Here is a 15,024-nt window from a genome sequence, read left to right as displayed (position 1 = left end):
TGAAATCATCCTCGAAATTTGCTTGTATGATATCTCGGGTAACGTCGAGTATAACGCAGAGAGAATGTTTAGATGTTAAACTTGTGCAATCTGACTCCAGAAGGTTACTTGTGACAATTCACTGAGTGTACCTTCCTTTCGACGGACCAGCGTCCACAGCAGAAGGACGGCTTGTTGGCTGACGCTCAATCTCGTATAGTTTGTCTTGTACTCCGGTAATTGATCAAACGTACAACGTGGTTTGTTCTGCCTCAGAAGACTTTTAGATTTATTAAATCGTTCCAAAACGTAATATGTCGAATCGAATGAATGAGCTGAATGAATATTTCTCGTGTACAGCATACATATATAAATACGAATTACTTCCTCTCAATATTTCGCAAATCATGTCATACCACACGAAACGTCGTTACCAATATCTATGTTTCATTCCCTATGTATCTTACGATGCTGATTTTATTCAACGTGTTAATCATAATTACCCAAAATATATACCGTTAAATCCAGTTATGTTGAGATTTGAACTGGCCAAATACTTCAAAAGAACGGAGTAATCATTCCTTAAAATGCAGAAGTGTGTTAACGAAAACATATAGCATTAGCTGAACTGAAATATTAGAAGCGTGAAAATAGCTATAGTCAGCCGTTTTACGGTGATGTGGTTCGAATCTGTTAATGACAAAAACGTAAATAAACTTATTGAACTGGTGATTTGAAACACTGCTTCAAGTTTCAGGGTTTCTAATCAAGGATTTGGGTAGCAATATCGTTTCTGAAGTCGAGTGTGAGACGATCAGTCATATACCACGAATAAATTGTACGCGAAAGCCGGTTTTGGTCTCTGTTGATTTCAACGATGTTCCATACCGAGATAGATGACAGGTGACTCCCGAAAGCTTCCTAAATACTCAGAATTTAAGAAGTATGGTGCTTTAAGCTGTTTGTAGGAATTTTATATTGCAACTTTTGCAACTTTTTCTTTCTTGTTATGCACCTTTTTATAGCAGCTTTTATCACGCATTGCGAAAAATGTGAAAGGGTGATTTAACAAACATGCTACAAAACTATTTCTAGTATGGTTCTCTCAATCTTAATGTTATGTAAGACCAGTGTTTGGATCAAGTCACTACCTTCGAGTCACGAGTCATTTCGATCCATTGCACATTGTGACTTGAGTCAAGTCAAGTAGATCGATTTTCGAAGGTGACTCGAGTCAAGTCAAGTCACTCGATTTTTGGAGGTGACTCGACTCAAATCGAATCAAGTCAAGTCAAGTCAGGAGTCAAGTCGCAATTCAAGTCAATTTGCCTGTTCGAAATATGAGGCATGATTACGTCATTGCATTTTGCTGGCTGTCTGAAATACAGATTGAGTGGTCAGGTCATTGATTTTGAACCGATGAACGAATATAGAGTTAAATATACACGCAAGTAGGCGCGATATTGCTCAGATATACGTAGAACTGTAACTGCAACTGAACGTAGTAATTGCATAGCAGTTTATAGTTACCTGCTAAAATAAAGAATAGAGAAACGAATTGATAAGATGCAATGAGATTCAACCCATTTACAAATTGATATGATGCCATTCGAGCCTGTGCCAATGGCTGAGGACTACATAAACTATATCTGAATTCAATATCAATAAAACAAAAGGTTTGGTTAAGGTAAGAACAGAAATAGACATTTTGCTATTAAATTACTTTACTATACTAGTTAACGACAACGTAAGCTGTAAGCTTCAATCACTTCGTTTGCGATCAATTTACTTATGAGAAAACAAAACCAGCTTCCTGAACGCACGATCACTGAATGATTGGTCGCTCTCACGGGTTACACGAGCGTTTCGCGAACAATCCGAACATATGCAAGATACGGTGATTTTTATCGACACCGATTACATGATAACTTGAAATTGACTCGTGAATTTTGCTCCGAGTCACGAGTCAATCCACATTTTTGATACGGCGACTCGGCGAGTCAAGTCAAGTCAAGTCATATTAGCAAAGTGACTCGAGTCAAGTCAAGTCATACTAAAAAGATGACTCGAGTCTGACTCGACTCAAGTCATGACTCGAGTCATCCCAACACTGTGTAAGACGCGATGACTTGTAAGCTATACGTTCAAAAACACCAGACAAGCACGACAGTACCTCAACTATATAGATAAATAGATTGCTTGATGAATTCACTGTTGTTTAAATTTGAGGTCCTTTCCTCTTTGACTGACGCCCAGGCGAGACCGCTGATAATCATATCTTCACTGGATCGCTTTTTCAGGCTATTGATTTTGTTAAAGTCGCCAACACTGAGTTTTGCTGCAATGCCTATATTGCGGTTATGAATCATACGTGGCTATACGTGCATACCTATCTACGTCCTTAAGTGCGAGCAGCGTTTGAATTAAAATGTTGTGTTTGATTTATACCGTTGTATGAATCAGAGATATGTTCTAGTTTGGTGTACCACGGGTGTATATTCACACCTGTATACCGCGATTGGTACACGGATGTGAAAATACACCCTTTTCGCTAAGAGTGTAGGGGGTTTGAGGTGCGGTATTTGACTTGTTATTATGGATTGTCGCTTTGCTGTTTGGCATTTTGCGAAAAATTATTTTCGCATTGCGTTATTTTTTTGGCGATTTCGTCAGGCCGTCCATGGAATGGGAAAGCACCAAATTTATCAAATGTGCAGAGCCTGACAGCAAAATGCTGTCATATAAGTTTTGAACCGAAAGAACGTACACATTGAATAGCGTAGAAAAAACGAAACAAGCAGATACCATACAAATCTCAAACTTTTCAAGTATCTCGTACCGTGATAATTCTAAAAAATTATAAATGCAACTTCTTACTGCAATTTTTATCAAAATTTATTGCAACTTTCCCACGGTTCAAGTCTAGCAAAAAGTTGCCCAAGCGACGAATTTTCCATGTAGGCGTAATTGTAATCGACTACCTCGAGATTTAGCTGTAATCGTAATCGCGTGATTCAAAAGTGATCGTAATTGCAGTCCAGCGCATTGTTGAAGTAATAACCCCATATCCGGCAATGACAACTGTAAGCTGCCAATGCCACAACATTCACTTTGCAGAAAGAAATAGCAATATGGCGTCTTTAAAACTGAATTGGGATACCAGCAAGCTTCCATTTGAGGCTGTCGGTAATTTCGAAGCTACCATTAACGAAGAAGATGTAGCCAAGGCGTTGATGGTTGTCGCTGGTGCTGCGAGTGTGTCGAAGCTCCCTGCGTTGTTGATTGGAATGGGTGTAGGAAGTGCGATGATGTACACTGTTTTACGGAATATCAGGAAGACCTGGCCGTCGATTGATGCGTCATTGGGAAAAGATAACAACGTACAGGTAGTTTGGTTTACGATATCGACTTTACTCCTTTTGAATCGATGATGTGAGCGATGACGGATCCCCTTAATTGATTGGAATCGATATGCTTTGCATCGTTAAATTTTCTGAGTTCGTTATTGCTGAGCTGACACTTCGCGATTGTGAGTTCGACAATGCGTGATGGATGAGGATCCAACTTCACAATGTGTTATAGTATGTAGCCTACATAACCTTTGCACGCATGTCTCAGTGTCCAGAAAAAAATCGGTTATTGTGGAACCATTTTAATGGTGACTTGATCTAAAGTACCACATTTTGGTGCGGGGCTGATCGAAAAAGTTATTAAACGAATGCAGTAAATATTATTGGTATTTGCGAATACTACCGGTCGCCTCTGCGTACCGCTGGGCTCAGTTTTCAAGGAGAGGACTATTCGGCGCCTGGACATATCGACAGCGAAGGTTTCGGTCAACATGCGTCTATCTTTCTGCGCAAAAGTTTCATCTCCGACAATATTTCTGCGGGCGCAGATGCGTAGTCGCATCCTGGACGACGCGTTCTCTCATAATTGCGTATATGTAGGTAGACTCAATTCTGTAAATTGATCGCATTTTTAGATATAAATTTTAGGAGGGGGTAAAGAAATCGAGTGATACTGAAGCAAGTTTCAGGTAAATTAATAAGCAGCAAAATATTTTACCTTCTAATAATGATAATGATATGAGGCATTGCCAATGCATCGGAACTAATATTTTAGTCCTCAACATCCTAATTTCTTGATAATATATCTAATTTCGAAAATTTCCTCGCGGGCCACGGCTTGACCGCCTATGCTGTAACACCTTTCAGCTAACTATAGTAATAATATATTTGAATTTGTACCATCCTCCTTTTGATTACAGTTGTCACGCGGAAGTGTTGAAAGTGAATTCTTCGAGGAACTGACGAAGGAAGGCGGCGAATTGGAGAAACAGTTAATGATCACCAAACCTGCAGAAATATTGAGGGATGATTTAAAAGGCATAGAGTTTGACGAAGATACAAATAACAAAATTGTCAAACTTACAGAGCAGCTAAAAGATATTAGATTGACGGCAGTGGAAAGGTTACTTGGATTATACTGCCATAAGTAGGATAATACATTTACATTTCGAGACGACGGTGCACCGTCTTTCATCTACACGTGGTACCCCTTGTTAGTTTTTCTGCTCTAAATTATATAATGCTATATTATCCTAATATTAAAAATATGATTCAGGAACTTTTGGGTACTGCGGGTCACAGGAACTGCATAAAAATATTAGGTGAAACGCATTAATTTATCAGTTTTAAATCAAGTAGAAGAGAACTGGATACACTCAAGAGATACTATATCGAGCTGAAGAAATTTCCATTAGGAGTACCGATTAATAATTTCCCTAGGTTCGAAGCATACCACGTTTTATCAATATTAACAATTGCACATGTTGTTAATTGTTATTTGCAATTTTATTATATAAATATCTGGTGACGTAGATTCGGATTCGAATCCAAATATTGATTGAAACCTGATTAACATCCGATTGGACGAACGAAAACTAACGGATCTACTGGATCAGGGGTGTCAGACATACGGCCAGCAGGCCATATCCGGCACGCCACTCGAGTTTATCCCACCGTGAAGCAGCCATGAGTAGGTTGAATGCTTGTAGGCCTATTATCCAGCACATTTCTAACAAATATTGAGATATTTAGTAAGACATACTTCCATGAAATAATCCCTCAAGACTGCAAATGTCGTGTAGTTAACAGGTCGCATTGTAACCACCGACATTGGTGTTATGCTTTCTAGTAGGGATGGTGTGAACTTGGGTTCACGTTCGCGCTCTGTGTGTGAACCTCGGAAATTTGGAGGTTCAAGTTCACAAACAAACCTTGGTAGGTTCTACACTGTGGAACTTTTCCATGTATCACATTTTCACGTCATTATAACATCCGTGGTTGATTGTCCTCACAACAGAACAGCTAAAAGATACTATCGCACAAAAATGATCGTTATAGTTTGCACACTCACGCTCAATCATATAACAAATATGTTTTTGAAATCGAATTGCTGTTCAGCGTCAAGTCTCCATGTTGAAGCGTACATTTGAACATTTTCGTTTGGAGATCTGGCAAACATATCACACCCGACAATTTGATATTTTTGTATATTGTTTACAACGGACAGTCATCGACAAACGATTTCAGAATATACCCGCGTCGGTCGCATCACATCAAAATCATCGGTTACTCACATGAAATAACAATGTGTTGTTTGGCATCGGCATGTATGTTATTGAAATTGACGAATGATGCACCTTTCGATATGTTCGTGATGTCCAGGTTCGTGCTTTGGATTTTCCAGAATCAAAATGTCTGAATAAAACACATCCTCGAATTTGGTAACTGGTTGGTACATGGATGACAGTGTTCGGAAAACGGATAAATTTATATTCCCCATCGTTCTTTCAGCAGCTTTTGAGCTGGATATCATGACTGTGCGACCAGTGATTGTCGAGAGGGGCAATTTTACCCCCTCGCGCGCAGAAATTAGGGGGTTGACGACTGGAAAATGGGGCAATCCCCTAAAATCAATTTTTATTGAAGTTTTAGGTCATTTGTCGGGATTTAAGAACCCCATTTCTTCGATTAAAAAAAAGCTATTTTCACTCCCCCCTAGCTGTGATTGATCAGTGACGTTGGGTCAGGGGAAGCAAGTGAGGCAATGCCTCACCTGTCGTTAGGATGAGAGAACGAAAATTAATAAACCGTCTATTACTATGAGTATGTGCCTCACTACATCATTGATAACGTAGCTCATCATAAATAGCTTAGATTTTAATATAACTGATATTGATCGAATGTAACTGTCCAAACTGATTCCGAAAATCTAAATACTGATCAATTCTCAAAGTATTCGGCGGTAACATACGTTGCACTACACGCCTACATTTTATCACCGGTACCACAGGGCGATTTAAGAATCATGAACGTAGATAGCTGTGGCGTTGTTTGTAATTAGAGTTTGTGATTGTGCCTTAGATGAGCAAGACAATGAGTATTTGAGAACCACGTTGTCATATGGACGTCGCCATGTCTGATATTCTCTCTGATCAATCAACGAATCGCGTAATTTAAGATTTCGAGTCGACTACATCGAACTCGCGACTCATATTGGTCGTCAGTAGTTAATACGGTCGCTCTGGGTGTGCGTTTTTTTTGCATGGGGCTCTTGTGGGCGGGGTGGTGATTCGCCTGAAAACCCGGGGTGGTGATGGTACCCTTTTTGACCCCCCTTGTGGTGGTGATGTGCCATGTGTTCTTATGGATGCGGTGATGATGGTACCCTTTCTGGTATAGGCTGCGGCGATGATGTGCCGTGAAAACTCGTGGTGATGATGGTACCCTTTCAGACCCCCATGTGGTGATGATGTGCCTATGTGGTGATGATGGTACCGTTTCAGATATATGCTGTGGCGATGATGTGCCCACGGATTCTCGTGTCGTAGTGAACTAATGTTGTTGGCATAGGCTGCGGTCGCATGATAGCGTTACAGAGATAGGGATCGGTCGCATGCTAACGTTTTCGGGTATAGGCGGCGGTCGCATGCTAACGTGAAAACTCGTGGTGGCATGCTAATGTTTTTGGGTATACGTGCGGCGACATGCTAACGTTCCAGTTATAGGGTGATGAAGTGGTGTTTCGACCCCTCCCAGTGGCACGATAGCGTTACGGAGATAGGGATCGGTCGCATGCTAACGTTGTTGGTATTGACATCTCTCGCGTGGTGTTGAATATGTACGAGTCACCAACAATAACCGCGCAGACGGAAACGTGGCTTGTTGTGCAAGAGGATTACGCAGCGCGTGCGACCTATATTTCGAATGTCCTGCGCGCTGAATTGTTTCCCGTGCAGTTGTTTTGTGCTACTATCGTATCGATTATTACACTAGTCCAGTCAGTGCGAAATAATTTGCTAAATCTGTCGCATGGTAATGTTTTGGTAATTAGTTTGTCACAGAGCCGGCGTAGACGGCGATTCGAATACCAACAATAACCACGCTCACAAACTAACACTTCAAATAGGTGTGAAATATATTACAAACCCCACGATCGCTCACAAGATAACACCTAAGACATAGCCATTTTTCGCGTCTTGCCATTACTTACATCCCAAACGCTACAGTTTAATATGTCGATGGTTTTACTATCAAGTAATAAGTAATGAATAACAGAACCGGCGCAGACTGTGATTCGAAAACCAACAATTTGGCACTTGCACGCGATCGCTATATTTTTTGACACTTCGGAAGAGTAGTTGACTTTAGTTGCGTGATACAAATCATGAGAATATTCAATCAATGTGTCAATTTGTCAACTTGAAATGAAACTCACTATATACAAATCAAGTTGATTCGTATTTGAATGTGTTGATTCGACACAACTCAAATCCTTTGAGAAATCCTTTCAACACGATCTATCGAATCAAACGTAACCTGAATATTACTGACGCTAACATTCGGCCGCATCGGATTATTCGCACATTCCGCGCTGCTGTTTTCATGCCTATAGAATCAATACCAACTAACTCAATGAGAATCAAGAATCGCAAGTATGCACATACAATCGTTGTATTTATTACTGCGAAATCAAACGCTTAACAAAAACACGCAACTAATCATTTGCCAACTCTAACATTACCAAAAAATGCAGGTATTGTTGATTGAAAATCCGTGAGTCCTTATTATTGAGAATGTTATAGTGTGGTGTCGGAATCCATACGCGGGATGTACTAAAGGTGAATCCAAATAATCCAGAATGAAATATTTGGACTTTGACATAGTCTGAAATAAATTGACAAACATGACTACCAACTTTCAATCCAGTCATATTTAGAATTAGATTTGAAACAAGTAATGAAACCTTACAACTCTATTCACGACTGAGTTTTCCGTTTGTCAAATAGAGTTTCAGTAATTACTATCGCGATATTTTAATCTGTTACTACACACAATCGAGTCAGTCAATGAAATACCACCTGTTGTAAATATTTCTAACTTGACAACCACTTGTGCATACCACGATCTAGTTGCGACGCGATGAGTTAAATCGGAATATTTCAATCTATTTGTCGAAACCTTGAACAAGCTGTCTGGTTATTTTTTTTGTTGCAATTGAGTTAACGGAAATAGTATTACGTCTCGACATTTTAACATCTTACCATACTCCAAAGAGTCAACAAGAAAAAACCTTGTCACGTAAATCCGATTGTAACTCACCCAATCAGCTCAACAGTATCCGTATGGAAAGTAGTCAAGATTACGCAAGTACATACAATCGCTACAATCTAAAATCCATAGCAAGTTCGGTTGTAGTCATATACCACCAACTCGTCTTTTTTGTTCAACTGTGAAAGTAATTACTACTCGGTATACCGTGTAACATAAAGTAATTGCTACTCGGTGCACGCAACTTGAGATTGGCATATGTTGAGAATATACGACATTTGAAAGTCTGACCAACATAGTTAAGAATTCATTTCTCACGATCAAACGCAGGCGTTATATTGAAAATTATCATGATGTAAACATAAGGATTGACACAGTGATTTGACATATGTAATAGTTGATCAAGACTTGATTATTAAATTATTCACGGTAATTAGACCCGATGCTGTGGTAAAGGTTATTATGACAGCAACAAACTTTTCAGTACCATTGTTATTAACATATTGAGTTGTAAAACTATGCGTGTCTGAAATGTTCTTGATTGGAAAATTATTCCACCTTGGTACAAATTACTCTGCGTATCGCGGATATCAGAAAATATTTTACAAATGTAATTGTTTCCAGTTACCGAGACTAAAGATGAAACAACAATTTCGTTTACTGATTAACAACCGGTGCAATACTTCATTGTCGGAATCTGCGACTAAGAACTGAAACACATACCCGCATTACCCCGGTGTCAAGATATGTGAATTGACATACCGCCGCTTGACTAATGCTTAATCCGTTCGCACCATTTCCCACACACTTTGATCATTACAAAAGACAAATTGGAATATGTTTTCTAGACACCTCCTATTCAACTAGGTTTGAGTAATACAGAAAACTTTTAACATTAATAAAATCGAAACATATGCTTCACTTAATACTACAAAATGTGGTTGCATTGATGTTCAATGTTTTATAGTAGTGATCATAAATTATCATTTGAATCTTATAAAATTGTAATCATAAAACCAAACCACAGGAAGTCATCAAAAGCATATTGCAGGATGTTTGCTCAATGCATCCTAGTTTGGTAAACTGGAATTATTTGTAGAACGCACACCATCATAGAAAAACACGCAACCACTAACACGATTCCTAGTTGAGATTGAACTCCTAGTCATTTTCTACGCGTGCACAACTATAGGGTCGTTTTTCTGGACACAAGACCTAAAATTTGTCAAAACGACACACATATTTGTAAATATCACTTACTTGGTTAAAGCTAATGCATCAACGGTAACAACCGACACGGATCATTACTATTTATTTCATAATCATTTCAACAAAATTACACACACTGTACATTGTTGCTTTTTGCGTGACACGAGAATAAATCAGATCACAACGAACTTAATGTGTATTTTACTCACTCGTCGCATTATGGATATTGACCAACATCGTTTCAACGTCGTGCATCGTTTTGCCGAATACGAAATATGTTAGTGTAGCAAATGTTTTAGCGTAACAGAAAACTATTTTCACTTTCTTGACTTTTGAAAACAATACACGTGCATTTTGTTTATGTGAACTATAGTTACTTGTAAGATACGACTGATAATCCCCGCGACTCATACAAAAGTATGAAAGATATTTACATCACGCAAAGTACTCGACCTTACACGATATTTTTGGTACTACGAAACTCAAGAATGATTGCCTACGCTTTCAAAGTAAAGAATGTTTAGTTAGACTCTACAAACTGTTTTGACGTCGCAAGTGTTTTTGACATGAATGATCCAACGTAGCTTATTATTCACATAGCTCGATACAGTACTAGTACTTACAGAAATATCGAGTCCGGGTCCAAGTCATTGTGTTCACTGCTAAGTTTCCAGGTAAAATCTTGGTAAACCCACTTTTTATAACTCTGTTTGGTGATATCGAATGGTTCGCATTTATAATATAACAATTTTTCTCACTTTTAGCAGTTTCTGGTCGCATTTTCAAGTACCAGTACCAACAGACGAAATCCCAATAGTATGTTGGCTTCGTAATTAGAATGAGATGTCGGTCTTGGCCGTCTGAGTCTCGAGTAAATGACTTGGTTCGAGTCATGCGCAATGACTCGAGTCCAAGTCAAGTCAATACATGGATTGACTCGACTCGAGTCGAGTACTTTCCGTATTTTGAAAAAATGACTCTAGTCAAGTCGAGTCATCAGAAAATCGTGACTCAAGTCGGACTCGAGCCGAGTCATGACTCGAGTCATTACAACCCTGATGTCAACATCACATATGTAATCTGCCCGCTGGCTGTTATTGCTATATCTGTTGTCTAGATATCAGTTTGAAAAGTTAGGTACAGAATATAGATAGAAGTAAGGTATTTATAGTTATAATCTTTAATTTGGCATGAAGATTGGAGACAATAATAAAACCTGGGTATTTCATGTAATCTGCGAAACATGCCGATCCTGTTCCGTATTGCAGTAAGTTTTAACTGCCCAAACTACCAGGCAAAAATCCTCCAGAATACTAGACAGGGCGTAAAGATGCAGAAAATGACTCCGAGGACGACTTCAACATCTCTCACATAGATATAAATTCAGTATTTCCATTCTTTTATCATCTATGGTAGTCAACATTTGTGCACATTCCTTCATTTTGTTAGTGTTTTTGTACGTCCAATAAGGAGTTATGGGTATTATTACAGGGCAACTTTGAGTAAAACGAGAAATCAGAAAAGGTGACATTTCTCAAAGACTAGGAACCCTTCAGAAGAAATTTTAGTATTTTAGTAATTGGTTTGGAATATCAAAACACAATACATAACATTTTTAATGGACTAAAATTTCCTTTTCATTAGCGTTTTCCTACGTTTAATAATAATTGTGGTTCATACGGAGCAATAATGGGTAAAATTAAATATTAGGGAAATTGACATTTCTTGAAAATTTAGGACACTTCAGGAAAAAATTTGGTATTTTGGTAATTGGATTTGAATACTAAAGCACAATACATAAAAATTTCTAGCCAACTGAAACTTTTGCAAAATTTTGTTACAAGGTGTAATCACGTATATGATACTGGTATAAAATAACCTATGTATTCAGAATACCGCGAATAGTGCAACAAAATGCAGTATAGTGTAGTTATGATGATATTGCGAAAGTACTTCCTATCCGTCACAGGTTGACATCCAAACAAGGTCCTGTCGGAGAGATCCTAAGAGGCAAGAGTGATTTCAAAAATCAAGGAACGACCACCATGGGTGAGCGATTTGATTTTTACGCCGATTTGGACACAATTTTATATTTTTATCGAGGAGGAATTTTATTGGGTCGGGGGAGCGATTACATTGAAAATTAAAAAATATATATATTATGAAGATGTTACCGCACAAAAGTCATTCCATAGATCTTCGCAAAATGCTTAGTGGAAAAAATTCGTATTGGAAAATCCCGAATATTTGTCGCTGAATCTCGTCAAGGTTAATATTAAACAGTCATTAGAGAATTCAAAAGAACTTCGTATATTATAATTATCAGTCGTAAAACCAATTTTGAAGAAACATGCATATCATTTCGAATGATCGAGGTGAACATGGTTCCATGTACCATTTTTATTAGTTGGTACAAACTAGGTTGGCGTATTTTGATGGTTTGATTCCGTAAATATTTTTCTAGTACATTTTAATGGCTTATAAATGCGAATATTCTCACGTTGCTAATTTTCGACGTCAGTATATATTTGCTCGAATGCTCGTATGAAATGTTCGAAATACAGTTCTCAGTGGCATCGGACGGATGTGTGAAGCAGGCTCCGAAACAAAGGAAGTCAATGTAGACACCTTCAAAGTGATTGGAGCTGACCCTGGTAAGAAATTGCATAGCTGACATAAGTGAATGGAACATATTTAATATCAATACCTTTATGTTATACTTTCCAGGTTTCCTAAAGCATGCGTACGAGTCGTTCTCAGGTTTGATCATAGCGCTGACTGTGTGCGTGTGTCTCAATATATATGGTGGTGCCGGGCTATATTAAACACGTGCAACAGTCCGTTACAATGTAAACTTCTCTCTCTCTCTCTCTTTCTCTCTCTCTCTATCCCTCTCTCTCTCTCTCTATTTCTGTCTCTCTCTCTCCCTCTTTCTCCCTCTTTCTCTCTCTCTCTCTCTTTCTCCCTCTTTCTCTCTCTCTCTCTTTCTCACGAATATTTTGAAAATATGTACTGGAAATACTCTTGTATTGACTGGATACTGTCGAAATCCAGAGTTCACGTCTTTTAGGGCGTTTTTTAGTTTAGCCTGTACAATCGCCTGGTTGTCAAAGCTATAAAGGAGGACGAATTGCAAAAAATGAGGACATTTGGGGGTACTCGGAGTGCATTTGTGATTTCCATTGCATAGTATATTCATATTGAAATGAACCAGAATATTTTCAGCTGACACTCGTCAGGAGTAATCGCCAGCAACTAGTAGAGAATTGGAAATAACGTTCTATATCAACATTCGTATCACAAAATATAATGCTGACCGATCAAAGGCCATTATTTCTGCAATCGGAAAACATCTGTTAGATAATCCGATTTGTGCGAATAATTATCGAGACCACAAATTTCGCGTTATTGGGAGGGGCAGTTCACACTTCCATTTGTGTGCCTTAGAGTCGACTTTTTATCAAAATACACCAGCCGAAACCCTGTCAACAGGAGGAGTTCGTGTACCACCTGGGAATAGTGCATTGAACGCCCTCTCATTCATAATTCCATGCTGGTGACGTCATATTTTGTGATACGTTTGTTGATATACAATGTTCTTTCCAATTCTCTACTATAGTTGCTGATGATTACCCCTGATGATTGTCAGCCGAAAATATTTAGTTTCATTTCAATATCAATATACTATTCAGTTGTATAATGAAGTTCAGTACCTCAAAGAAGCTCGTTGTATAATTATGCCATGATTGTGCGAATACTTTCGAAAAACATGTAGGGGAGAAGTGGCACCAATGTGACACTGCGACCAAAAATATTTGGAAAATTTTCTGTGATAATCCCATGATTACAATACGAATACAATATGAATATACCATGCAATTATATATTTAAATTCTGTACATCCAAGAAGCTCTTCAAATTTTTGATTTCCAGGAAAAGGAGAACAAATGCTTTTTATAAAGGAGGGCATATGGTAACCCAGTAATCCCGCGATGCGAAACATTCGTTATCGTACCGGCGTAGAGTTTTGAATGATAAACGCATTAGTGACGGCACCAGTCGTTCCATGTTTGTCAGTGAAGTGCATTTTGAAGCTTTGAAAGCTGTCCCATGCAATTGGTATGAAAACTCAGCTAAGCATGGTGACAATGTACTTTTTATAACAACCTATATTGGGAATGTTTTACTAGCACTTTTATACTTCATGCAGTTTCAGCCCGTCTGGAAGACCGCCACTTCTATTTGTAATTGCGTGGACATTAACGCCAGTTCATCTACTCATCATCGAGTATTACCAATGACTTCAGTGACCCCTTGTTTTTGCTCGAAACTCAGTAGAGGCGATAGCAGAATGACGATACTATTCCGTATACTATCGTGCGAATTTCGGAAATCTAAAATATAGACTATTTTCGCCACTACGACTTTATCATCGAATGTCAGAGGGAGGCTTCAAAAGTCTAAGAATCATATTTTAATATTCCATGTAGGCTATATCCTCGTGTAATTTTTGTCAATGGATTTTCGGATTTCCGCTCAGACCAGAGATTATAGTACGTTTACCAAACATGTGCAAATTACCGGATTTCCTAAACACGTAACTAGAACTAATAAAAAAATCGGTAATTAGTTGACTGTAAGCTAACTAGATCTTTAGTTTGTAGAAGTGTGTAGTTTACTATTGCCACATTTAGGGCTGCATTTAAAACAAATTGTCTTTTAAAACACATCGTTTACACAAAATTGTGTTTTGTTTTCAAACTTTATATAATTATACAATTGAATAGTATATTCATATTCAAATGAACCCGGATATTTTCGGCTGACACACGTCAGAGGAAATCGTCAGCAACTAGTAGAGAATTGGAAAGAACATTGTATATCAACAATACTCGGCCTTTATCAAAATACATCAGCCCAAGCTTTGTTAACAAAAGGAGTTTGTGTACCTCTGTATCATAGTACATCGAACGCTCTCTAATGTGAGATTTCATGCTGGTGACGTCGTATTTCCAGATACGATTATTGATATACAATGTTCATTCCAATTCTCTACTAGTTGCTGACGATTACCCCGATGAGTGTCAGCCGAAAATATTCAGCTTCATTTCAATATCAATATACTATTCAGTTGTATAATGAAGTTCTGTACCTCAAAGAAGCTCGTTGTATAATTATGCCATGATTGTGCGAATACTTTCGAAAAATATGTAGGGGA

At 38.3% G+C, this 15,024-nt stretch overlaps 1 protein-coding gene across 1 annotated transcript in view; it reads left to right on the top strand.

Annotated features, from left to right (window-relative positions):
* The first annotated feature begins 3,074 nt into the window (after nt 1-3,074).
* Nucleotides 3,075-15,024, top strand: part of LOC145445022 (uncharacterized) — a 36,975-nt gene continuing 25,025 nt past the window's right edge. Inside the window, exons 1-5 of the mRNA XM_080323122.1 lie at nt 3,075-3,365; nt 4,250-4,452; nt 11,776-11,855; nt 12,371-12,460; nt 12,534-12,566. Coding sequence (XP_080179248.1) covers nt 3,111-3,365; nt 4,250-4,452; nt 11,776-11,855; nt 12,371-12,460; nt 12,534-12,566 — 661 coding nt within the window. The 5' untranslated portion in view covers nt 3,075-3,110. The remainder of the gene's footprint in view (nt 3,366-4,249; nt 4,453-11,775; nt 11,856-12,370; nt 12,461-12,533; nt 12,567-15,024) is intronic.

The sequence above is a fragment of the Botryllus schlosseri genome, chromosome 8 (genome assembly GCF_051294905.1).
Source record: "Botryllus schlosseri isolate E-star chromosome 8, Bs_hap1, whole genome shotgun sequence".
In the NCBI taxonomy this organism is placed as follows: domain Eukaryota; kingdom Metazoa; phylum Chordata; class Ascidiacea; order Stolidobranchia; family Styelidae; genus Botryllus; species Botryllus schlosseri.
The sequence above is the reverse complement of the archived record's forward strand: the minus strand, read 5'-3'. Positions and strand labels throughout refer to the sequence as shown.